We start from the raw sequence: 27,154 nt of genomic DNA, 5'->3' as shown, positions 1-27,154 counted from the left end.
AGCACTCAACCTTTGTTTCTGGAGGCCAACAGGAACTGGTGGGGACCATGCGGAAGCCCTAGAGTTCAGGTCTGTCTAAAGAGGGGCCTCCACACAGCTCCTTGTGGTTGCCACTTAGGAATGCGGCTAATACTGCTCAACTTTCTGGTTTCTCAAGATACAGCAATACCTGATTGTGTGTGTGTGTGTGTGTGTGTGTGTGTGAAATCTCCAAATTTTAAAATATTTGCCAACAATTCCATTTTTCAACACTTTCTGGGCCAAAGAAACCCAGAACCCATGATCTGCCCCAGATTTGGCAGGGTTGGGGCTGGATTTGGCCTTCCTGGCTCACCTTGATTGTCCCATGCTCACTCACAGGCAAGGCAACGAGAGTTGGATGGCTTAAGCTGTAGATGTTTCTTCACCAGAATCAGAAACAGAGACCCACCAAGTACTAACAGAAACAAGAGGAGAAGGGCCCTGCTGGAGTGTGGAAGGGAAGGAAACTGGACTGATTAACTTTACAACATTTGTAAATACATAAATCCAAGATGCCAAAGAAGTAGAATATATGGCCTTTAGATAAGGTACCATAAACCTGTCTTGGATAATTAACATTTTTAAGAAGCATGCATGTTCAGCACTTATTATCCAGAAAGGTATAACATAGCAAGAATAAGCTATAAATAAAAGAGATGGAAAGCACAGTTGCATTTTCCCAAGTCATTATGGTGGGTTGTAGCTAATTAATTCATAATGCCACTGAATTCATACTGTGTTATTTGTGTTTATGCAAATTACCTTTTAACTCACATTAAAAGACGAACATGTTGAGCAAGTTGAATTTTCAAAAAAGCAAACATTAATAGAAGACAAAATAATAATGGTGGGACTTCCCTGGTAGTGCAGTGGTTAAGAATCTGCCTGCCAATGCAGGGGACACGGGTTCGAGCTCTGGTCCGGGAAGATCCCACATGCCGCGGAGCAACTAAGCCTGTGAGCCACAACTACTGAGCCTGCGCTCTAGAGCCCACAAGCCACGTCTACTGAGCCCACGTGCCTAGAGCCTGTGCTCTGCAACGAGAGAAGCCACTGCAATGAGAAACCCGCGCACCGCAAGGAAGAGTAGCCCCTGCTCATTGCAACTAAAGAAAGTCCGCGCGCAGCAACAAAGACCCAACACAGCCATAAATTTACTTTAAAATTGAAAAAAAAAATGGTTATGGTTGGTTATTCATGTTGCTATAGGTACAATTATTATGTCAACATTTCCATTTGAAACTTTTATTTTCAACAATTTATAACTCGGTCATAAAAAATAAATTATACTGTGCTGTGCTAGTGTTATGGTATTAGTGGGAAAGGATTATTTTTTCTCTTCCATGTTTAAAAATAGTTTTACTTAATAGGTTGACAAATTAAAATTTCCCCTGGTTTAGAAAATGGCTTTTAGTGCCAATAAGAGAAAGTTTAAAATATATAAGTATAATGTAAAATATACAATATATTATATATAAGTATATATTACATATAATATAAAAATATGAAAAAATTCCCCCTCCAAAGGTGATAATTAACATTTGATGTGCACCTTGCTAGACGGTTTTGGTTCACAAAAATGGACATTTACAGACACATACCCACCCACACACATTTAACGAAAACCTGGCTACGTACATCCTGATTTATATGCTGCTTTTTTCACTTAACACACTGAATATAATTTACCATGTCATTGAACATAGATCAATTATGTAACTTTTTTTTTTTTTTCTTTTACTTTTGGCTGCGTTGGGTCTTCGTTGCTATGCACGGGCTTTCTCTAGTTGCAGTGAGCAGGGGCTACTCTTCAATGCGATGCACGGGCTTCTCATTGCGGTGGCTTACCTTGTTGTGGAGCACGGGCTCTAGGCACACGGGCTTCAGTAGTTGTGGCACGCGGGCTCAGTAGTTGTGGCTCACAGGCTCTAGAGCACAGGCTCAGTAGTTGTGGCACACAGGCTTAGTTGCTCCGCGGCATGTGGGGTCTTCCCGGACCAGGGCTCGAACCCATGTCCCCTGCATTGGCAGGCAGATTCTTAACCACTGCGCCACCAGGGAAGCCCCAACGATGTAACTTTTAAAGCCACTTTATAAATGTACCCCAGTCTAATCGATTCTGCATTAAGTCTAGGGATACTTTTTCATTGTTATAAACAACACCTCAACAATACCGTTACATATCATGCACATGCAGGGTCGCATTCCTGCAAACAGGAGTGGGTGGGGCAAAGGCTTCAGGTTGTGAGTGCAATTGCAGAGCCCCACCCACGGAGGATCTGAGGGTCCAGGGACAGGCCTCCCAGAGGGGCGAGGGAGCTGCCCTCACTCCCCAAGTGGGCACAGCTCCACGGCCATGTCTTCTGGTGTCGCCAGCAAGTCAGACCAGGTTCTTTTAGGATCTGGGTTTTCTTTTCACAAAAGTGCTGGGAAAAGGTTAGTGTCTGGCAGAGTATTTGGCCTCACCATGTTACAGGGAAAGGCGGTAGAGAGCCCCAGCTGGGGTCTGGGTGGAGGGAACATAAGACCTGATCTCCAGAACCTTCAGATGTTCACACCCCACTCCTGGGAAGAGGTCTATGAGAGCACCTGTCTCTTCCAAGGCAAACCAGGGATACTTCTTGCTTCAGAAGCTGACAGGGGAACCAGTGTTCCCTGGACAGAGGCCTCTGTCCAGGGATTGGCTGCCAGGCATGTTTCCTCCACCCTGTCAGCGATTAGTCGTGCTGTCCTCAGAGCCTGCCGTATCCTCGCATAAGAGTTCCCATGTGGTCTCTCTTGCCCTCCTTCCCTTCCCTGTTGCTCCCACCCTTGGGCACCCTGGGGCTCCCTCTTCCCCCAGGTGTCAGGTTCTGTCTCTAATCAGTGTAATCTCTGGCTGCACTCCTCTGTCTCTGGAGCTCAAGAAAATAAGCACTTGCGACTTCCTTTCAACCAGCACAAATTTCTTGGGCTCCATCTGTGTCCATAAAGTGCCATTATACATTGAATAGAAGGAATCTGGTCATTCTTCTGCAGCTGTGGACACAGCAATACTTCTCTGGGGGAACAAAAAAGTGCAAGACTCTATTTGCACGTTGAGGACCTTATTAAGTGGAGTCAGTGCAGAGGAGAATGTAGGCTCGTGTCTTGGAACCTGGTAAGGGCATCAACCATACCTCCCCCAGGAGCCCAGAGTAGGAAAAGTGGTGGTAAAACACTAATCAGCACACAGTCAGCACTGCCACAGGCTGAGCTGGGTGAGTGCTCTCCCCTTCTTTCTGTGATATACTCACTTTTCTAACCCCCATTTTGCTTGAGAAAACTGCAGCAAGGGGACATAAACATGGAATGGGAAGCAGAGGCTGGACACCTCCCCAGGTCTTCTGCCTGAGCCCCCAGGGCTTCAGCCCTTGGAGCTTGTGCAGGGAGAGGAATGAGTGGGAGGACAAAGGGCCCTCGACTTGAGCCTACACAGAGGTCCAGGCAGGGGATTAGAGGAGCTCAGGCCTTTGGGTTTGTGGTTCTAGCCTTTCATCCTTCATCATTCCGTCCCTTCCAGTTCTACCATTACTAGCACTGATTATCAGTTATTTGGACTCAAATTTGACAAATCAGATTGCCAAGAATTACATAAGTTGTAGATCAATACTATCTGAATGATCAATTAATCATCCCTGACAATTAAAACTACCAGTTCTTACTACCTTTCAGTTATATTTTATTGAACAATTTCTAATTTAGAGCTTTTAGGCAATTGTATTGATGCAGGTACACTTATACTTGGTAATCAAATAATCTATTAATCAGCACATGTAATTATGGGATATCTGATTTAATTATCATCACCTAGATGGAGAAGGTAGATTTAATTCATCTTGGGCTTTTCTTAAGATGCTGGAGGTTTGCCATTTCATTCTGTTGTGTGGCTCTACATGGCACAGAAAGTTCTTTCTTTTGTGAAAAAGAATTGTAAGAAAAATAGGTGAGTGTATTTGCAAAGCAGGTAAATAGACAAACTCAAGTGGGGCTCCAAAATCATGGAGCATGCTTAATTTTTTTCATGGAAGTTTTATAACTTATTTTTATTCCTGGTATGCTTGGAAAAGTGCTTTTAAGGTTCAGGGATAAAAGGACCTTTGGAATTACAAATGGGTGCTGCCTTCATAATTACCTTGGAATACAAATTAAGTACCAAGCACTTTATAATCTGCTTCCCTGTGTCCATCAATTTTGAAATAAGTACAAATAGATTTTTTAATTTAACCTATACATTTATTATTCCAGTAGCAATGCTGGACAAACTGGTCATTGGATTTAACTTCCCTTAATGTTTTCTGAGCATAAATATGAAAGGGAAATAAGACCAATTGTGTATGCAGATCCTGCAGGGATCCTGGGTGGGCCAGAAGCTCCTTCCTGCTTTCATATTCAAGCCCTCAGAGATTCCCAGGGATGTCTTGGAGACTCAAGGAGCCTAGTACTCCCCAGGATGAAGGGGCCTGTGCTGAGTCTCTCTCTGCAAACACGGGATCCAGGCAGCAGCTTCTCCTGAGTAATGGGCAAAGCTTCACAGAGGTTTTCAGTTGAGCCCAAGCTGAGTAGGTTGAATTTCATGCTTGGGGACAAGATGACCAGAAGTTCAGAGCTGTGATACCACTGGGGCAGAGGGAGGAGGACAAGGGAGGAGGAAGATTCTCTACAGGAGCATCCTCTCTGCCCTCCACAGGCTGCCCAAAGTTTTTCAGAGGTGCACCCCTTCGACTTACCCCACCTCTCTGAATACTCTCTTCCCTCCAGAAAATGTGCAATTTTCCATCAAAACTGCTTATCCTAGGCCCACCTCTCCCAAGGTTCTCTCCAGTCTGCAGGGAGTAGAGAGGAAACCCTGGCATGATGCAAAAATGGTGGTTGTTTGGAAGACAAAGTGGACCACGTGTCAAGTGCTCCCATGTGGGAACATGTTTGCTCACTTTCCACACTGTGTTCCCCTGGAGTCACTGCTGAGCTCAAAGCAAGCAGATGGGCAATGGGACGGCACTATCTCCATGCTGCTTCCCCGCTTACTGGCTCTCATGGCTCCCATTCCTGGAGAAAGAAAGCCCAAGCTTCTTAAGGCAGTGTGCAAGGCTCTTCATGGTGAGGTGCTGGGGTAGGCAGAATTCCAAGATGGCTCCCAAGATTTCCACCCCTGGTGTTAAATTCCCTGTACAGACCCCTCCCCTTGGGTGTGGGTGGGCCTGACCTAATCAGTTGAGCTCATGTCAAAGAAGGTCTAGAGGTCAGAGACAAGAAGTCAGAGAGATCCGAGGAGGGAAATTCTCCGCTTGGGATTGAAGGAACTGCTGCTGTGCCGCGGAGAGGGCCACACGGCAGGGAACTGCAGTGGCCTCCAGTTGCTGATGGCCTCAGTTCTACAACTACAGGGTTCTGGGTTCTGCCAACACTCTGTGAGCCTGGAAGAGGGCTCTGGACCTCAGGTGAGATCCAGACACCTTGATTGCACCTGGTGGGAACCTAAGCAGAGGGTCCAAGTGAGCACCGCCCAGACTCCTGCCCCATTGAAACAGAGAGGTAATAAACGGGCATTATTTGAGTGGCTAAGTTTGTGGTATTTGTTACACAATAGAAGAAAAATAAAGGCCCAAATCTCCACATCCAAAAGCCTCTCCTTTCCCACCTAGTTTCTATTCTGCCCACTTGAAACCACCCTCACTCTGGGTGTGAGGTGCCCTCTGCCTTCCCCATTCCCACAGAAGCAGAGCCCAAGACAACAAGCAGAAAACAAATCGCTTGTCTGGGAGGTGGACAGAACACCAACAGAGGAGGGAGGAAGTGAGATGAGGAGGGAAGGCATCCAGGAAGGGGGGTGTGGTCATGCAGTTACCACACCATGAGAGCCGGGAAGAGGGGCTAAGGGGGTGGGGGGGTGAATCCTGCTGGGGAACACTGGGGCAGTGTAGAACACACCCTCAGAGGCACCCCTCCAAAGGAAGGCAGTGAGGGGCTGTCAGTCACTGTTGGAGGGCTGGGGTGGGCTGGGCTTGTTTTTCTCTTGCACTTCTGGCTTGCAGGGAGGGCAAGGGAGAGCCTTTGGGCTGAGACAGTCAGGGGCTGGCACCTGAAGGTCCGAGGAGGGCATACAGGCAGGACCACAGAAGCACCTGCTGCACCTGCTCTTCTACCTTCTGGTGTCCCCTTGCATCTTCGTGGCCAGGCTCACACCCCCTCTCTCAGGGAAGCACTCTCTGAGTCTTCCTGCTTCATCGTGCTTCACCGTGGAGCCTCTGCTCCTTTACCACTTGGTCTTGGTCTGGCATCTTCTCATAGTGTGTCACACACCTGGGCACACAGCATGGCTGTCTCCCCCTGCAAGCCACAGAGTCCCTCTAGGTCAGGGCCTGGCACCTATCAGGTTCTCAACATTCATTCAGTGGATACATGAAGCATATTTTTCTGGACGTATATCTTTCCCTTAATGTGGTTGAACTGAGTGATCTCTGCAATCCCTTTGACACTCTCCCACCATTTCGGTACTCCCTTCCCCTAGTCCTGCTTTCTTGTCTCCATAGAACCATCTGGCATATTCTATATGTTTATTTGTTGTTTATCTTCACCCACTAGAATGTAAGGTCCTAAAGGACACATTTATTTATTTTGTTCACTGCTGTATTGCCAGCAGTGGGCACACAACACTGCCTGGCATATAGAAGTCACTGGATAAAATCTTTTGAATGAATGAATGAATAATACTCCAAGGGTCCTTAATTACAATAATAGTAAGTTACTGAGCAGTTTGCAAGCCATATTTCATCTTGACAACAAACCTCTGAAACAGGTATTCTTACTTCCATTCTCAGATGAGGAAACTGGGGCTCAGAGAGGTTCAGTAACTTGTCCAAGAGACTCAGGCAGCAAGTGGAGGAATTGGGACCAAACCTTGGCAGTCTGACTCAGGAGCCCGGGCTCTTTGCTAGTATTCTACACAAGTGAGTTCAATTAACCCAACAAATTTTTCAGGGGGCACTAATACAATCAGGGTGTAAAAAACGGAGAGTATTTGGTGCCACTGCAGCAGCTTGCTTGGCAAGAGATGGATGTGTGCCTGATAGGGAAACTGATATGGTTTTCAACAAAGCCTGAAAATTAATCATACTTAATGAACATGACTAATGTGTTAAAGGAACGAGCGATTAAAATATTATAATATTTAATATTAATCATACTTAATGAACATGACTAATGTGTTAAAGGAACGAGCGATTAAAATATTATAATATTTAATATTATATTAAAATTCAGAAGTCTGAACTTCTCCTCCCTGGCTAATTTCTTCTCCTCCCTAGGGTTACCATCTTTCAAAGAGGTAGGGGCACAAAATTACGGGAACAGATTTTATGGAACAGAAATGCATTTTAAATGGCTTAAATCGGGGACAGCCTGTGCAGTTCTCTAGTGGCTGTCAGTCTTCATGTCTCACTGCTCAAGCAAGAGATGTGGGCTGAGAGGAGAGGCTGAAACTGACACAGCGACTGGAGCTGGAAATGGGGAGCCAGGCTTTTCCCAGAGTAATGGTGTGGAAACAGGAGACAGACGGGGGGCACTGAAGCAGGGAGGCTGATTGCCTTGCAATTAGGCACAAGGTGAGATGAAAGTGGCTGAGGAGGCATGTCCCCTGAGGCAGGGCCAAAGGCATCTCGCTGGCTTTGCACATTATCCGGGATCATACACGGAATTGCTGTGTTATGAATGTGTCTGAGGACAATCTTTGGAGGATCCTAGCACAGTCTCCTTAGAACACGCTCCCCTCTCTGGCTCCCAACACACACCCATTGCCTAGATAGAAGGATCAAAACTGTAGAGAACAAGTATTTCAGAATAAAACTCACAGACTTGGGACTGGGAGACCCCACTGCTCATTGGCAAACTACTACTATTGGCAACAGATCAGGTCTGTTCATGGAACTGTGTGAACCTGAGGTCCCACACTCAGAGGCCTCAGCAGAAAGCTGCCCAGTGTAACTGAACCAAGTGGGCAGGATGGGAAAGAACACAGATCAGCAATTGAGGACTCACCCAGACTTTTTCTACATGAGGATCCAGGCCTAATGTGGTTAGATGTTCCAGTTTTCAGAGGAAAGACAAACGTGTGTGTGTGTGTGTGTGTGTGTGTGTGTTAGTTTCCTATTGCTGCTGTAGCAAATTACCACAAATTCAGTGGCTTAAAACAACACAAATTTATTTTTTTACGCTTCTGGAGGTCAAAAGTCTAAAGTGGGTCTGTAGACCTGTTACTTGTGGAGACTTTAGGGGAGAATCTGTTTCCTTGCCTTTTCCAGCTTCTAGAGACAGCCCACATTCCTTGGCTCCAGGCCCCATTCCTGCATCTTCAAAGTCAGTGGCATACATCTTCTGTCCTCTCTTATCTCCTGCTTTTCTCTGGTAAGAACCATGTGACTACATTGGGCCCAAACAGACAATTCAGGTAATTTCCCAATCTCAAGATCCTTAATCACATCTGCAAAGTCCCTTTGCCAAATAAGGTATGTTCCCGGGTTCCGGGGATTAGGACACGGGCATCTTTAGGGGGCCATTATTCTGTCTACAACACTACGTATGTGGGACTACTCACAATTTGTAAATGCTAGCAAATAATTTTGAGGTTTATAATACTGAGTATGCCATACCAATAGTTCTCTGGGCAGAATTGAGTCAGGAGAGAGTGAGTCTCCAGTCTATAACCTCTGACCTCTGATTTAAACTAACCATCCATTTGTTAAAAGGGAGGCTTTGTGTCATGCCTCCTCCTGCCTTATTCTTATATACACTTTGTTTTTCAGAGTTTCTGGGAATTGAGAACCTTCCCAAACATTTATGTTCCCAAGCCCATGGCTATTCCTCTGCCCCTCTCGGATTACAAAAATAACAACAAACATTTATTATGTTCTTGCTGTGTACCAAACACTAAGTACTTAATGTGCATTTTCTTTTAATCCTCACAGCAATCTCATTTTTATCCCCATTTTATAGCCGAGGAATTTTTAAATTTTTATTTATTTATTTATTTATTTATTTTATTCTTGGCTGTGTTGGGTCTTAGTTGTGGCATGCGGGCTTCTCTCTAGTTGTGGTGTGTGGGTTTTTTCTCTCTAGTTGTGGCACACGTGCTCCAGGACATGTGGGCTCAGTAGTGTGCGGCACACAGGCTCAGTAGTTGCGGCGCGTGGGCTTAGTTGCCTCGTGGCATGTGGGATCTTAGTTCCCCGACCAGGGATTAATCCCGTGTCCCCTGCATTGGAAGGTGGATTCTTTACCATTGGACCACCAGGGAAATCCCTATAGCTGAGGAATTTGAAGCTCAGTGTTGCCTAAAGTCACACAGCAATAGGGGGCAGAGCTGGTATGCAAACCAGGTTGAGTGCCCCCAGAGCCTAACAAGATGTAGTGTTCAAGGAAAGAGAGGTGAAGCATGAAAGATAATAGCCTCTTCAGTTAAAAAACAAACAAACAAACAAAGAAAAAACAACTCCCAAGTAGAATTCAGATTGGTCTACATAGATTCAACTTCCTGCCTGCCACTCCTGGATTCTAGCTTCCATCTTCTAGGAGAAGACAGATATTCAACCACAGAGTTACCCTTCTCCCTGCTGCAACACTGGACTGGAACCCAGAACAAATAAATGGCTTTTACTTATCACTGACATGCCTTTGGAGAAGTGGCAACATAGGAGACTCAGTCTCTATCCCCCTCCCAAAGATCAGCAATTAGATCGTGATCTGCAAACTAATACAGCTCTGGGAGAGCTCCAGAGTCCACGTGAGAAACTTTAGCAAGACAGTGGAACAAAAACCTGAGAAAAACCTCACAAGAAAAGAAGAAAGAAAGCTTCGTTTTACCTACATCAACCCACCCCTCAAGCCAACACTGCTCAGTGCCAAGAGGGGACATCCCACCTAGAAAGAATTCTTCTTTCTAGGAAAGGAAGAGCAGGGTGAACCACTAGCTTCCTCAGTCTTTTGGGGGCACTGCAAAAAGGTCCTGCTTCAGTTTTACCACACTCAGACTGGCAAAGTGGAAAAATCAGAGACGGTTAGGAACAGGGAAGAAAAGTAGGGGGTACCAGTATCAGCCATGCAGCAGAAGTGATCATGGTTCATAGTGACCTGCTGTGCAGACAACCTCAGCAGATTTCACCACTGAAGAAACAAATGGCCAGCACAGCTGCCATGGACGCCCTGCAGATTTCACCAGCTTTTGTCTCACATCTATTCACATTTGATGATGTCAGCTGCTTGAGTCTCCCCTCCCCCACTGGAGCCCAGGAACTGCACAGGCAGCCAGCTCAGGTCTCTGAGGCTGAACAAGTGCAAGATGCCAGACCAGTGGCTGACCTCTACCACTGTGCATGTGCTTGGGGCAAGCCCCTCCAGCTGTGCACTGCACACCAGTGGCCTGATGCCCATCATCAGCCTCTCTGCAGTGTGCATGCCTAGGGGGAGACTATGCAGCCACAGAAGAGTGTGCTAACAGCCAGGGCCCTGGTAGCTGTCAATGAGCCCATACTTGGCCCTGGCCTTTCTGCCTGCCTTGGGCCCCATCACTATGTGTGTGTCTGCAACTGACCCCTGCCACTATGTAGGCACCTAAAGCTGGCCACTGCAGACCAGTGTGTGCATACCACTGGCTCTGGGCATCACCACTGCCTGCCAAGGTGCCTAGCTACTACACCTGGAGGATCCAGGTGTAGCTACTAGACTGAGGAGGATCCCAACAGCCTTTGCAGCCACTGTGATCCCCCCACCAAGGACCACACAGTTGCTGATGCTTTTGGACCCCTGAGTCAAAGAGACAACACACACCTCTAGACCCAGTGCTGTCACATGCCCCCACAGTTGGTGCCCTGCACCACTAGACCCAGGGTCACAGCATGACCCAGTGTGCCTCACCCACAGATAATAAACACTTCCTTTATTGAAGTCCAACTATAAAGTCTGGAAGAGGGGACTGCTTCTACAAATGCACAGACACCTATGCAAGGCGACAGGGATCATCAAGAGTCAGGGAAACAACTCCACAAAGGAATATAATAAACTTCCAGTAACTGGCCCCAAAGAAATGGAGATCCAGGAATTGCCCAACAAAGTATTCAATATAATTGTCTTACAGATGCCCAGAGAGCTACAAGAGAACATAAACAAACAATTTAATATCAGGAAAACAATACCAGAATAAAATGAGAAGTTCAACAAAGAGATAGAAAACATAAAAAGGAACCAAACAAAAATTTTGTCGCTAAAGAATAAAATGACTGAAGAATTGAACAGAGAGCTTCAACAGCAGACTTGACCAAAAAGAAGAGTCAGTGAGCTAGAAGACAGATCAATTGAAATTATCCAATCAGAGGAGCAAAAAATTAAAAAGGGTGAAGGAATGAAGAAAGCCTATAGAACTATGGGACACCATAAAAAGGAACAATGTATGCGTCACTGGAGTCCCAAAAGGAGATGAGAGGGAGAAAGGGGTAGAAAGTTTACTTAAAGAAATAATGGCTGAGAACTTCCCAAATCTGGGGAGAGATTTAGACTTCCCAATTCATGAAGCTAATAGGTCAGCCCCCAAATCAATCCAAAATGATCTTCTCCAAAACACATAATAAAATTGTTTAAGATCAAAGACAAAGAGAGAATTTCAAAAGCAGCAAGAGAAAAAAAATTATCCATACATAGGGACTCCCATAAAGCTATTAGTGGATTTCTCAGCAGAGACCTTTCAGCCAGGAGAGAATGGGATGATATATTTAAAGTGCTGAAAGAAACTGCCAACCAAGAATACTATATTCAGCAAAGCTGTCCTTCAGAAATGAAGGTGAGATAAAGGCTTTCCCTGATAAACAAAAGATGAAGAAATTTATTCCCACTAGACCTGCCCACAAGAAATGCTGAAAGGAGTTCTTCAAGCTGAAATAAAAGGATGCTAACTTGTAACGTGAAAACATACAACACATTGGTAAAGGTAAGTATATAGTCAGAATACAGTCAGATTCAGAATACTCTAAACTGGGACTTCCCTGGTGGCACAGCAGTTAAGAACCCACCTGCCAATGCAGGGGACATGGGTTTGATCCCTGGTCCGGGAAGATGCCACGTGCTGTGGAGCAACTAAGCCCATGCACCACAACTACTGAGCCTGCACTCTAGAGCCTGTGAGCCACAACAACTGAAACCTGCGCACCTAGAGCCCATGCTCTGCAACAAGAGGAGCCACTGCAATGAGAAGTCCACGCACCACAACAAAGAGTAGCCCCCACTCACCACACTAGAGAAAGCCTGTGCTCAGCAAGGAAGACCCATAACAGCCAAAAATAAATAAATAAATTAATTAATTTTAAAAAATAACATAACCCCCCCCAAAGAAGAATACTCTAAACTGTAATATGGTGGTTTGTTAACCACTTTCTACAAAAGTTAAAAGACAAAAGTAGAAAAAAAACCCAGCTATAGCTACAATAATTTGTTAATGGATACACAATATAAAAAGATGCAAATTGTGGCATCAAAAACATAAAAGGGAAGAGTAAAAGGGTAGAGTTTTTGTATGCGATTGAAGTTAAATTGTTACAAGCATAAAATTGACTGTATTTTATAAATAAATAAATAAATAAATAAATAAATAAATAAATAAATATATATATATATATATATATATATATATATGCCCCATGGTAACCACAAAGCAAAAACCACAGCAAATTCACACAAGATAAAGAGAAGGTAATCAAAACATAACACTACAGAAAATCATCAGTTCAAAAAGGAAGGCAGCAAGAGAGAAGAAAGGAATAAGGGAACTACAAAACAGCTAGAAAACAATTAATAAAATGACGTTAGTAAGTTCTTATCTATCAATAATTACTCAAAATGTAAATGGATTGAATTCCTCAATCAAAAGACATAGAGTGGCTGGATGGATTAACAACAACAACAAAAACAAGGTCCGAATATATGCTGCCTACTAGAGGCTCACTTCAGCTAAAAGGCACACATAGGCTCAAGTGAAGGGATGGAAAAAGATATTCCATGCAAATGGGAACCAAAAGACAGAAGGGGTATCTATACTTAATACCGACAAAATAGACTTTAAGCCAAAAATGGTAACAAGAGACAAAAAGTCATTATATAATAATAAAGGGGTCAATTCATCAAGAAGATATAACAATCATAAATATATATGTACCCAGCATCAGAGGAATTAAATATATTAAGCAAAACTAACAGATCTAAAGGGAGAGATAGACAATAATACAATAATAGTAGGGGAATTCAATACCTCTTTTTCAACAATGGATAGATTGAAAAACAGACAGAAAAACAACAAGGAGATGTTGGACTTGAACAAAATTTTAGACCAAAAGAACCTAACAGACATATATAGAACATTCCATCCAACAGCAGGAGAATATACATTCTTCTCAAGTACACATGGAACATTCTTCAGCTTAGATCATATAAAAGGTCACTAAACAAGTCTTAGGAAATTTAAGACGACTGAAACAGAATTGAGAGCCAAGAAATAAACCCTTGCCTATACAGTCAACTAATATTTGACAAGGGAGTTGAGAATACTAAATGAGGGAAAGGATAGTGTCTTCAATATATGGTGTTGGGAAAAGTGGATAACCACATGGAGTAAAATGAAATTGGACTTCTATCTTAGACCACTCACAAAAATTAACTCAAAATGGGCTAAAGACTTAAACATAGAAACAAAACCCATAAAAGTCCTAGGAGAAAACATAGGGGAAAAGTTCCTTGATGTTGGTCTTGGCAACAATTTTTCAGCTATCATACTGAAAGCAACAAAAGCAAAATTAACAAGTGAGACTATGTCAAACTAAAAAGCTTTTGCATAGCAAAAACAGCATCAACAAAATGAAAAGGCAACCATCAGAATGGGAGAAGACATTTGCAAATCATATATCTGATAGGGGATTAATATTCAAAATATATGAAGAACTCATACAACTCAATAGTAATAAAATAAACAACCCAATTAAAAATGGGCAGAGGTTCTGAATAGACATTTTTTTCAAAGAAGACACACAAATGGACAACAGGTACATGAAAACGTGTTTGACATCACTAATAGTCAGGGAAATGCATATCAATACTACAATGAGATGTCACAGTTAAAATGGCTGTCATCAAAAAGACAAGACGTAAGAGTTGGTGAGGATGTGGAGAAAAGGGAAACCTGTGCACTCTTGATGGGAATGTAAATTTGTGCAGCAACTATGGAAAACATGTATGGAGATTTGGCAATAAATAAAAAATAGAACTACCATATCATCCAGCAATCCCACTTCCAGGTATATATCAAAAAGAAATGAAAACTGTACCTTGAGTTTCTGTATAACATTGGAATGATCGTGAACTGTATCATGTTCATTCCAGCATTATTCACACTAGTCAAGATATGGAAACAACCTAAGTGTCTGTCAATGGGTGAATGGATAAAGAAGATGTGGTACAAATACACAATGGAATATTATTCAGCCATGAGAAAGAAGGAACTCCTACAATTTGGGACAACCTGGATGAACCTTGAAGGTGTGATGCTCAGTGAAATAATTCAGATACAGAAAGACAAACACTGTATGATCTCACTTTATGTGGAATCTAAAAAAACAGAACTCATACAAAGAGTAGAGTGCTGGCTACCAGGGGCTGGGGATTTATGGAAACGGGGAGATGTTGGTCAAAGAGTACAGACTTCTAGTTATAGGATGAACCAGTTCTGGGGATCTAATGTACAGCATGATGATTATAGTTAATAATAGCATTTTATATACCTGAAAGTTGCTAAGAGAGTAGATCTGAAGTGTTCTTACCACAAAAGATATGGTAATAATTATATGAGGTGACTTAGATATTAGCTCACTATAGTGGTAATCATGTTACAACATATAAGTGTATCAAATCAACAAGTTGTACTCCTTAAACTTACACATGTTATATGTCAATCATATCTCAATAAAACTGAAAAAAATATGATGTGTCTTTGGGTAAGTCATTTGTCTTCTCTGAATCTCAGTTTCTTCATGTAGAAAATTTAAAGAGTTATTTTTATTATTATTATGGACATTTACATAGCACTTGCCAGGCACAGTTTCTACTCACTTTATATATATTAATCCATCTAATCCTTAAAATAACCCTTTGGGGGGTAGATACTATTATTATTCTCATTTTATAGAAGAACTGAGGCATACACAGAGGTTATATATAAATCATCTTAGGATATAGCTTGTGAATAGCAGAACTGGGATTGAACCCTGAGAGTCTAGTGATAACAATTCCTACTCTGCTCACCTTATGAAGCTCCTTCCTTTTTTCACCATTCATCCTTCACTTACTCTTACCCACCTCAGAGGGCTGTTGTGATACTAAGTGTGTTATTTTATGTAAAGCACTCCAACTGTGCATGGCGTGTACTAGCTGCTCTGGAAGGGTTTGCTTTTATCATTCGGGTTGTTGCTGGGGTGAACCCAGTGCCGGCCCTGTGGCTAGCTGAGTCAGGGTGGCCCCTGAGGGTGCCAGTTCCAATCTTGAGAGTACAACACAGTCCCTGGGGCAATAAGCAAGGCCAAGACCCAGGCCCTGAGGAAGGTCCAGGCAGAAGTGGTCACTGTGCTGTGGACCTAGAGAGGAATATCATTGAGTCATCAGGAATCAAATGAAGGCTTCTCAGAGTAGGTAGATGATATGTCAGATAAAAACAATACCAGCAAACCCTCACCTGGAGCTTAGTATGTGCCAGGCCCCTTGGGTGCTTTATACATGTTAATACATTTATTCCTCACAGACGGTATCATCACCATCCCCATTTTACAGGTGAGGAAACTGAGGCATAGAGGGGTTAGGAAACTTGCCTAGGTCACAGAGCCCATGCAAGCGTACAGAGAAACTTCATTGGTTCATACACCCACCACCATCACAATTCTGCCAAATCTGTGCACTGCTTGTATTAATATTTACTTAATATTTAAATTAACTCACTTTTGACTAAATAAATGTAAAACAAACTTTATCTCACTACAGTCTTTGGAAAATCAGTATGGTTAGAAAATGTATACCACGAAAATAAACTATTATTAAATCCTCTCTAGATTCAACTACCTAACGGCTTTGAATTTAAGACCTATTCTGTTAAAGGAGAGATTACTAAGTCTTGAGAAGAATTAAAGATATACTAACACCAAACTGGGACTTTCTCATTGGCGTAATCAGAAGAATTTAAAGAGAAGTAAAAAGGGAATAACATTCTCACCATGTGATAGAAACTGATTTAGGGACTATCTCTGCATCCCCTGAAATCTCACTTAGGGAAACTGTGACAATAGGTAAGAGCACAGACTAAGAAGACAGATTTCCCCACTTCAGAGCTTACTGGGTTATCCTGTCCTGGGCACATAATTCCTCTAAACCTCTGTTTCCTCACTGGTAAAATGGTAGCTATAGGGATCTTGATTATAAATGAAAGAATGAAGGTAAAGCACAAAATCTAATACATAGTAAACGCTTAATAAACATAAGTCACCACCGTCATCATCATTATTAAGCTTTGCACATAAGTCTCTGGACTTTTAAAAATGCTTTTAAGGTTTTAGTTAGATAACGATAATAATCATTATAGTAAACACATAGCAATTACTACATATTAAGTTCAGCTCTGGGTTTTCTATGTATACCCAACCATATTTTACATATATGGTTGGGTATATATATAAACATTTGCACACATGTTAAGAACTATTATTATCCCTATTTAAACTATTATGATAACTTATTCTTATCCCTAGGTTCCCATAAATGAGCTTTTTGCCCTAACGGACGCAAAATCGACCCATGGGACATTCCTGGGGGCCTCCATTGCCCCCTTTCTTGGGGCAGATCCCTGAACTCAGGCCGCTACACACCCGGGGCTAACACAGGAGGCCACACGCCTTCCTACCTGCCCGGCCTCGCACCGCCTCCGATTCTGCGGCCCTCCAGGCTCGCCCCGCCCCGTATAGGGGCGGGGCTCCTCTTCTGCCGGCGCGCTGACGTCACGGGTCCCGCGCCTTCAGCCCCTGTTCGCGCCTGCGCCGCGGGCGGTTGGTCGTCACTGTGACCGGCTTGGCCTTTGGAGCTGCCGTCGCCATGTTGTCGGTCGCTGTTCGCTCGGGGCCGTTTGCGCCCGTCCTGTCGGCCACGTCCCGCGGCGTGGCGGGCGCGCTGCGGCCCCTGGTGCAGGCCGCGGTGCCCGCCACTTCGGAGTCGCCAGTACTGGATGTGAAGCGGTCCTTTCTGTGCCGGGAGTCGCTGAGTGGCCAGGCCGCGGCCCGGCCTTTGGTCGCCTCCGTGGGCCTCAATGGTGAGCCTGGCTGAGGGGAACGACCGGGGGTTGAGGGGTCCCTCTTTTCTTGCTCCCTCCGGCCCTGGACCCAGGGAGCAGCCGAGAAGGGCGGGGGGGGGGGTCTGCCGGAAGATGGAGCGGAGCCCTGTTTGTGGATGGGGTTGCCTGCCGGGCTGGGTCGACCTTGGGCAGGCCTCTGTACCTCCCCGGGCCTCGGTGTCCTCACCTGTGCGGGGGCGCTGCTCCGTTGGGCGGTCTCAGGTGACCTCCATCTCTGACATTCTGGGCCTCTGTGGTTGTGCATAGGCTTCCCAACCACAGGCTAAATTTTCTACTTCGTCGGTTAAGTTCAAGAACTATGGAGTCCGACTGCTTCTAGCAAAGTCTGACAAGAGATTTTGCTGCTTACAGGTCGTTTGCCTTTGGGCAAATTCCTAAACGTGTTCCCTCACCAGTGAAATGGATTAATGATTATACCAATTTCGTAGGTTATATCGTAAGGTTCAGATGGAAAAATTATACGTTAAGCCGTTAACACATTCTGGGGGCACTTTATAAATTCTCAAACAATAGGAATTGCTTTTAATATTTGAAAAGTTGTCCCGCTCGCTACCTCCCATCCTTTAGTCTCCTTCCCTGTCACCACCGCAGATCCGAAGAAAAAGAAGCCGCAAGGTCGTTTATAGTGTAGACTACACTGCAGAGTATCAGCAGTATTTTCAGGCACTGGGCCAAAGGGTTTTCACACCGTAATGAATTTCATCCTCAAGAAGAGCAACCGGCAGAGGTTGATGATACTCCCATTTGACAGATGAGAAAACAGACTACAAGAGGTGAAGTGACTTGCACAAGGATACACGTTGTGTACGTGATAGTGTGTGGATTTGAAAGACTGATTTAGCCATAAGCTCTCACCAGGAGTGTGTTTTACACCCTCTGTCAGCAGAGCCTAGTTTGTCTTTGGTGCCTTGTTTTCTGTTTTTCTTTTTATGCTCTGTTTGGAGATCCTGAATTGGCAACTTGTGAGCCAGGTGCCTGAGGTCTGCCCAACTTGCATAGTTTTAAAAAACAGACTATTTCTGGCGTCTCTGGAAATGTTGAAAGTTGGCAGCACTGGGCTCTAGTTCCATGTCTAGTGTGCTGTGCATTGGCTGCACCCTTAGTCGGAGCAAGTGCTTTTCCAGTTCATCACAGCCCTCATCAGGTCTACTTGATTCATTGTGCTACCTGCCTGGCCTCATTGACAGTTGTATTGGTGACCTTTGCCCTACACCAAGTTGCCCCCACCCTCTTTATTCTGCCTTCATTCACCCTTTTCTCTTTACTTTAAATGGTCCTCCCACTCAGTTTTCCACATTTCCAAGTCTTACCCATCCTTTCAATCTCAACTCAGGATCAGGTCAATAAAATTTTACATTTGCTGATTCCTTTACGTTTTATAGCACATAACACTTTACACTCTGTATTGCATGTATTGGTGATTCCTCTGACCTTGAGCTTCAATGTGTAGAGAATATCTCCTTTATTTTTCTATCTTCCACAACCTCAGGTTTTGCATATAGTTGGTGCAGAGTATTTGTGAATGAATGAAGTGGCAATTTTTTTTAGCAGGCACCAGTGGGTTTTAGAGAAATTGCCCAAGCCAGTTCTTTGGACCTTGAGGTGAGAAACACTAAGGGAGGAGAAAATTTCAGTAACAAAGGTGAAAAGTATCTTGGAATTTGTCAAATAGCTAAAAGAGTTTCTTCTAAAAATCAGGGGCTTACCTGACTTCTCCAAGAAGTGGTAAAGTAGAAACATAAGGCAAACCTCTTTTCTGTAATCATGCCTTCAGCTTGAAGCTTAAATTCATATTAAAATCTCCTGTATAGATGGTTTGTGGAAAGATGGTTAGTAGAGGATGTGGGAAGGGGTGGTTGGGTCAGGAGAAGATCCCTGAGTTGGGACACGTTAGAGCTCACCTTAAACAAAACAAAACAAACCAAAAAACCTTGTTTTGTTATAATGCCTTAAGTTTTCTCCATTTCTAGATGATGTTTCTATAAGTATCTGATTTTATTTTAGTTTAGAGCTAAATCTAGCTAGCATTTTTGCTACTAAAAGTCATACCTAATACAATTCATATAAATTATTTAGAGAATGATTTTTGCAATATGGCAGTTTATGTTCTTGATGGTGCTCAGTATAAAGTGTAACCTACTAGATAGAATGGGAGTAGACAACTGGATTTCTTTTGCCACCGAATCTCTGGATGATAGTGACAAAGCCATTCTATTTAGTGTCTCTGTACATTTCCTTGTGTGGAAGGGTTGTAGATAGGGCTTTTAACGTAGAAGTATGAACTTTGGTTTCTTCATCTTTTAAGTATGATACACATCTTTCCTGTGTAATCTCAGACAGTGCTAAGGGAAAGTAATTCATACTTAAGTAGGGTAGTATGTGATATGTCACTTTGCCATAGTTGTGAATCTCAAGTAGTCACTACTTGTGTCCTGGTCCCCTACGGAAAATGTTGAGTGAGTTAGAAAAGTACATAGAGTACTTTTGATAGGTTTCACCATTGTCTGTGAATACTTATGGCTTCCATAAAATTACTGACCTTGAGAACCATGTGAAATGTATTGTAATGTTTGACGGCTCAAGGAAGTATGTTAGGATGAGACAGCCTAGTAGGTCAAGTAGATTGTAACTTATATGAAAATGCATTTTAAAAGTGCATATTTTTTTTGGAAACATTTTCTAAAAGTAAGGAACTTTTAGTGTCCCCTTTTCTAAAAAGGAAACCTGTAGCAGATTTCCTTAAATGAGTATAGAGTTTACAAAGAGATTTACTTCCTGAAACATACTTAAAAGTGATACTGTAAGTTAAATTTTTGTCAGACATTTAAAAACGGTATGGGACAGAAGGACATACCTGTTTTTTCAAAAAATAAACTGCTTGCATCCAGAATACTGCATAAACAGTAATTATTTGCTTATTTAATATTCATTTGATGTAAACGTCTGGCCTTTTTATGGCCTGCAATGGTAGTGTCCCAGTTGAGAGATTCTCAGCAGTAAAAAAAGTAAGATAATGCCCCTACTCTTATAGATGTTATTGCCCTTCACTGAAGAGCCGGATACATGAAAAATTTGCTCTTTTTTTTTTATATTAAATTGAAATAATTGGTTCTTTTGGAGATTTCATTTGATTTTGATAGCTACATATCCTGATAAGGATATCCTTTTCTGCCCATTGGCGGTTTTACTTGAATTTATACCCCAAAATCTAGAATAGAAATCTCTAAGTTTTCTGCAACTAAAGTTATACTGTTTACAGAATGTTTATTATCTTATAATTAGTGTTTTATGAATTTTTAGCAGTTCTTTCAGAGAGCAGGTAGATAGGAAAATAAAGTTAGACATTTGGTTTAATAAGATGATCACACATCAATTTAATGAGTGGACTAGATGAGTTTTAGGGTCTCTTCTAATCCAGAAAATATGGGTGATATTTATGTCTTAGATTGAATTTTTGGGGACTTAAAATGTTGCTGTTTACAGTACTATTTAACTTTTTTTAACTTGATACACTGAATTGTTATGAATTCTGAATCGCTGTGTTCAGTCAGGAGGAACTCAATTATACCTATTATCTAATGATTTCATACCAATATGATTCGTAGTGGTTGACTTCATTTTGTTTTCAGTATTTTATATGCTGGCATTGCCAACTTGACCATTTCTGAGACCAGTGAGTGCCAGCCATATTTCACATTTTTATAATTTGATTTTTGCTTGTGAATCCATAAAGCTCCATTTCCTGATGTATGCCCCTTTCAGAGTCCTTATCTAATTGTGTTTTTTAACCTTCTGTTTATCTTGCAGTCCCTGCTTCTGTTCGTTATTCCCATACGGACATCAAAGTGCCTGACTTCTCTGACTATCGTCGTGCTGAAGTGTTAGATAGTACAAAGTCTTCAAAAGAGAGCAGTGAAGCTAGAAAAGGTTTCTCCTATTTGATAACTGCAACAACTACTGTGGGTGTTGCGTATGCTGCCAAGAATGTCATCTCTCAGTTTGTTTCCAGCATGAGTGCTTCTGCTGATGTGTTGGCCATGTCGAAAATCGAAATCAAGTTATCCGATATTCCAGAGGGCAAGAACATGGCTTTCAAATGGAGAGGCAAACCCCTGTTTGTGCGCCATAGAACCAAGAAGGAAATTGACCAGGAATCTGCAGTTGAAGTGTCCCAGTTGAGGGACCCACAGCATGATTTAGAACGAGTAAAGAAACCTGAGTGGGTTATCTTGATAGGTGTTTGCACTCATCTTGGTTGTGTACCCATTGCAAATGCAGGAGATTTTGGTGGTTATTACTGCCCTTGCCATGGGTCACACTATGATGCATCTGGCAGGATCAGGAAGGGGCCTGCACCTCTCAACCTAGAAGTTCCCTCATATGAGTTCACCAGTGACGATATAGTGATTGTTGGCTAGAGACCAGGACTCAAGTCATAGGCTTCTTTCAGTCTTCGTGTCACCTCAGAAGAGTTATTTGAAAACAAGCCTTCTATACTTCGAATTAGTTGGTTTGAAATAGTTAAGAGTTGCTAATGATGTGTTTGTAAACATGTGAAGTAAATTGAATTTAATGTTGAATACTTACAAGCATTCACCTAATAAAGCCACTGTTAAACATGGTTATGCTCAAAGACTTCAAAGGTGCAGTGTCTTTGGTAGTTAATTCTAATTAAAAATTACCGGTGTACAAGATATTTGTGAAATCTACAATTGACTTTCTTGTTTAGTTATCTTCTTTGTGTCAGAGACAGAGATTCTACAGAGCTCATGGTTAGGATGAGGTAGAATTAGCTGGTTGTCTCCAAGACCTGGGAGATGTTTTTTGGCATTGGCAGAAACAATAGTATCCAAGTTTCCTTTATTTTGCACACCTGGCTATGTGTGTGGGATACCCCTCCACTCCCCCCTTTATGACGGGCCAAGAAATTGTATTCATCATTTATGGGAGTAACTTAGTAATTAGAATTCTTCAGTTTTAAGAGGCAGTGGCATGGGATATTATCTGAGAGAAGCTTTCCAAAAGTGGAGTGCTCCTCTGTTATTTCCTTCATCTGGTGTGGGTATTCATGTCTCCCAAAGCTCCTGCATCCATCCTATCAAGAGGAAGAAAGGGGGTAGTGCATCTGAGATTTAATACTGTCTTTGTGTGAAAATGATCTTGCTGGTTTTGTTTCTTTGATGATTACATTTTGAGGTGTTTCTTCCAGTTGGATTTGCAGTCACCACTTTTCACTGTGAAGTGAGGGTGGGCATAGGGAGACATACCAGAATTAACACCCTCTTCTTTCTGCCTCGTGCCTCCAATTACACAGGTGAAACAAGACCAAGGTCTGATATTCTCCCTGGAAACTGGGAGTGGGCTTTACCCTTTGCTGAGAATCACAGCTATCTTGATATATTTGTCTTGTCTTTTCCATTTGGAGGTGCGTTAGTAATGTACTTCCCTGGGTCCACCTTGTGATCACATGTGCATTTGTAAAATAGCAAATGAGATTCAGTGATTAGGTCTTCCAAAGGGAACTGGCCTTCCAGGGTTCCAGTCCTTAAAATCAGTAGCTAAGTGTATCAAAAAAGAAAAATGTCAGAGTTTCCAGGCTTATGAGCAGATACTAATCTTTGGTTCATTTTCACCATTCTAGAAAGAAAATTAGCAGGTATGATAAATGGGGCACTTAATATTTTGTTCTAGGTCTCCATATAATGACATTTAGGTTCAAGTATTTAGGTATAAATATGAGACAAAAAAATGCCAAACATTGGTAACTTACTACCTTTTGACATGTTCTCTTTTAAATGGAGGGCTTTCTGATCTTTTGTGCATATGTAGATTACCATGGAAATGTTTGTATTGTTTAAAAGTAGTGAAATTGTATCATTATGTCTGAGCAATATATGTTTGTAGTATTTGGTGTTAATATTTGTATCATCTCACATGAAGTTTTTTTTCTCCTGATTTTATCATGAGGCCAAGAGAAGTCGGTATATATTTGTTGGATATTTTGCTTGTTTATCGTTGTGGTGAACATTCTGTTTTTCTAATATTCATGGGGAAAATCATCCTACGCTTTTTTCTCTACTCATGCTACTTTTTAATGGTGCCAGTTGCCCACAACTTATTGTTTAATACTACACCAATACATCTAGCATCTAGTAAAAGCTGCCGAATTTTGAGGCTGTTTTCTTTTTTAAAATGGCACCAGGAGCTATTCATAACTTCTTCAGGATATACTAATATAGGAACTTTGCTGGCATATATTTTACATTCATAAAATTATTACTTAGAGGAACTTAGTGGGATGATAAAAGTTTCAACTTTTAATTTGAAGGTGAATTAAACCTGGAGTAGAGACCTTGAGGCATTGCATCAGTCCTTAGAACCAGCAAATCTGTGTGACTGTTCTTTTGTCATCCTTATGTCAACAAGTAATTTTGTTTTTTGTATATAACTGAAGCTGCTGAGCTTCCAGTATATCCAGGAGTTAGTTGCTAGTTGTTAGTTTTGTGAGTTGGGGGCATTGTGTAGTGGAAGAAGTACTAGACAAGAATTTAGGATTTTCTGGCTTTGCTATTTCCTAAATATGGAAACATGGGCCTGTCACTTCATCTCCTTAGGACAGTTGTTCTCTTAGAGTCCTTCCAACTAAGATTTTATGAGCCCCTTAATCCTACTCCCGTAATAATGGGAATTGGTTTTCTTAGGTAAGCATTTGTTGTGTTTGCAGTATTTGGTTTTATGATAAAGAGATCCAAACTCAGAGGTAGCATTATTGTAATCAACAGAGCCATCGTTTCATAACAATAGTGTTCAACCAGGGGCAGCACTGCTGCTCTGTGGGGCATTTGTGGCCATCATTTGATAGTCACAATGATTGGAGGGTGCTTTTGGTATTGGGAGTGTTTGTGGGGTGGGGGAACAGGAATGCAATATGTTCAGTTGAGGGAGCACAGGTCCACACAGTGAAAAAAAATTGTGCTGCCAAAAATGTCAACAGCACCACTTTTCTATAGAGAAATAACATTTCCTCCCACTCTGAAATGATACCTCAGTAGTTAATAGTTTCATATTTGAAATGCCAAAACACTACTGCATTAGAGGCTACATGGCAGTGGAGGACAAATAGGAAGCTTGCTGATCCCTAGGTGCAGCATAGGTGTTCTGTGCTGGAATTGCTGTATTTGGTGGACTGCTTGTGTCTTTCATGATATTTTGACTGATGATAAACTGTTAAATCCAAGTATCCTATTTAGTTTTTAAAAGAAGGCTTTGTTCCACAAGTGCCTGGACAAGTAAAATTACTTGATACTACTTTGCTAAATGGGTAGATAGAGCAGCCCTATGATAGCTTTTTGATTAGTTTGCTGAAACAAAATCCTAGATATTAGGGAGAAATGACTTAAGAAACATGAAGGAAACCTGACCAGTTGGCACCCTGACATGAGATCATTAACATACACTTCTTTATGCTGGGAATTGGGACAGTCTTGAGATCCATGCCTTATGCTCCTAAAAGAGTGATCATAGGAAAGAGTATTTTTTTTAAATGTTTGTTAGAGATAACACAAAATTTACCATGGTCTTTCTGAGCATACCTTTGGAAAATCTATCTTTGACTCATTCTGAGTCCTTATTTGATATCTATGGCTTGGGATCAAAATGTGCAATTAGTACTCTAATTTTTCTAAACAATGGGAACATACTGTTTATCTGGATGTCAGAAATCATTCTTCATTCTCACAGTGCTGAAACTGTCATTTTCTGTATTTTCATGTCATTTGAATATCGTTGCATTTTGTATATTAACCCAAAATAAATGTCCATGTTTTTCAGAATGATATCCTCAGCCCACTGTTCTAACACACTCTCATCAGTATTTGCTAATGACTCCCCTAGCTCACTTTTCTGAACTTCATACTCATGTTCAAGTGCTTAGTTGGCATCTGTGCATGGATGTTGCATTAACACCTAAAACTCAAAAATGTCCAAAAGGAAAGCAAGTCCTGTCTTCCTCCAAAGCCATCTGCATAGCAGTTGGCAAGCTTAAAACCTCTAGCCTCTCCTGCCTCCTTTTCCATTACAATTAACACCCAAACCATGCTAATTGTGTCTCCTTAATAAAACATATCGATTACTGTCTCTGCAATCTGTAGCATTCTAAAAATAATGGCAAACTTTTAGAGCACTGACTCCTAGTCACTAGGCTGAGTGTATGTATATGATCTCATTTAAAACTCAAAAAATTGTATCAGGTAGATAATGTTGCTATTCCTAGATTGTAGAGAAACAGGCACATAGAAGTCTCTTGTCTACAGTCATACAGCTGGTAGGTTTTATTTTAACCCAGGGAGTCTTGAGTCCAGAGCCTGTATTTCTGATGACCTTCATATGTATATATATATATATATATAATTGAAAAAGTCCTCAATTTAAGCACTATACCGATTCCTTGTCAATTCTTGCCTGGTCTACTGCAGCAAGATTCCAAACAGGTCTTTTCCGCTTTCCTCGAATCCTGTCCTCTAAAAAACCATCCTGCATATAGTTATGGGAAGAGTATGGGCATGGTTCCTGGGTTCCAGTCTTGGCTCTGCTGTTTCCTAGGTGTGTGATCTGACATAAATCACTTAATCTTTTTGTGCTTCCCTTCCTCATCTGAAAAATAATACCCCCTCAGTGTTTCTTTATGGATTAATGCATTAATGTAGGTCAAGAGATGACTTCAAAACTCCTTAAGGTGGAACCTCTATTAAGGTCCTACTTGCCTGCATCCCATCAGTAAACCCTTTGCTCCTGTAACACAACTTGCTTGTTGTCACCTGTATTCTCCTTTTGATCTCTTCCCACACTGTCCCCTCTGCCTCGTTCCCCTTCCTTTCCCTTCTGTTAGCTAGGTTGTCCTCTCCCTGTTCTTCAAGACCTAGTGTGGTACCCTGCACCTAAATCACATTGACTTCCAGAAAGTTTTCTCAAAATAACGGGGGCATATCCATTTAGATATTTATATTTTCCTCTAGTATAAAGTTCACTTTCCTGGTTTGTCTCCTCACCACCAGACTGAAGGGTGCTGGGACCCATGGCAAGTCCTCAGCCATGGAGTTGAATTCTGAGTGGGTGGGGGGGGGGGGAGTGAATTTCTAAAAGGCATTATTTGAAAGGAGAAATTTCCAGGGAGTACTTTGTAAGTATCAGCTCTAACATTTTAAAAAATAGAACAATCATGTAACGTTTGTGTTATCTTTCTAGGACTTTAGGTCAGAGGAAGAATGAACTGTAGTACAGGATATTTTGTATTTAAATTTAGACCTTATTCCCAGAAGAAAAAATTGAAAAGAGTAAATAATGAATTCAACATCTTAAAGAAAACATGGTATTATTTTACTTTATTTCCATTTACTTCATAATGAACATTCTTCAGCCCATGTAAGATTTCAATGTCAAAAGGACTGTCCTTTAGTATTTTATTTTCAACACTTTTAAATGCAGTTGACATCATTTCATTACTTATACCATTTCATCTCTCTTTTATTCACTTTCCATCCTGGGATTTAGGAAGGGAACATTTTGCTTAGAGGAAAAATACTATCAAGCAGGTGAATTGATGAATTCTTCTTTGAGGTAGGAAGGATTGCAGATTATTTTCTCTTTTTTAATAGCACTGCTTATTGGGGTTAAAAATGTCCTAAACATAGTCCTGCCAGG

General features: G+C 41.9%; 1 protein-coding gene across 1 annotated transcript; it reads left to right on the top strand.

Moving 5' to 3' along the window:
- Nucleotides 1-17,143: 17,143 nt before the first annotated feature.
- On the top strand, nt 17,144-22,167 carry UQCRFS1 (ubiquinol-cytochrome c reductase, Rieske iron-sulfur polypeptide 1). The gene is made up of 2 exons (XM_082370091.1): nt 17,144-17,413; nt 21,263-22,167. The coding sequence occupies exons 1-2, from the start codon at nt 17,200-17,202 to the stop codon at nt 21,871-21,873; spliced, it is 825 nt and encodes a 274-aa protein (XP_082226217.1). The 5' UTR covers nt 17,144-17,199; the 3' UTR covers nt 21,874-22,167.
- The last annotated feature ends 4,987 nt before the right edge of the window (nt 22,168-27,154 follow it).

This window comes from Balaenoptera borealis (assembly GCF_965194805.1).
Source record: "Balaenoptera borealis genome assembly, chromosome: 19".
Taxonomy (NCBI): Eukaryota; Metazoa; Chordata; class Mammalia; order Artiodactyla; family Balaenopteridae; genus Balaenoptera; species Balaenoptera borealis.
This window is presented reverse-complemented; position numbering and strand designations above follow the sequence as displayed.

Excerpts from the sequence above, each read along its gene's own strand:
- UQCRFS1 (XM_082370091.1), top strand. The coding sequence starts at position 17,200 with ATGTTGTCGGTCGCTGTTCGCTCGGGGCCGTTTGCGCCCGTCCTGTCG. Across the intron at positions 17,414-21,262 it reads CGCCTCCGTGGGCCTCAATG|TCCCTGCTTCTGTTCGTTAT; the intron begins GTGAGCCTGGCT and ends TTTATCTTGCAG.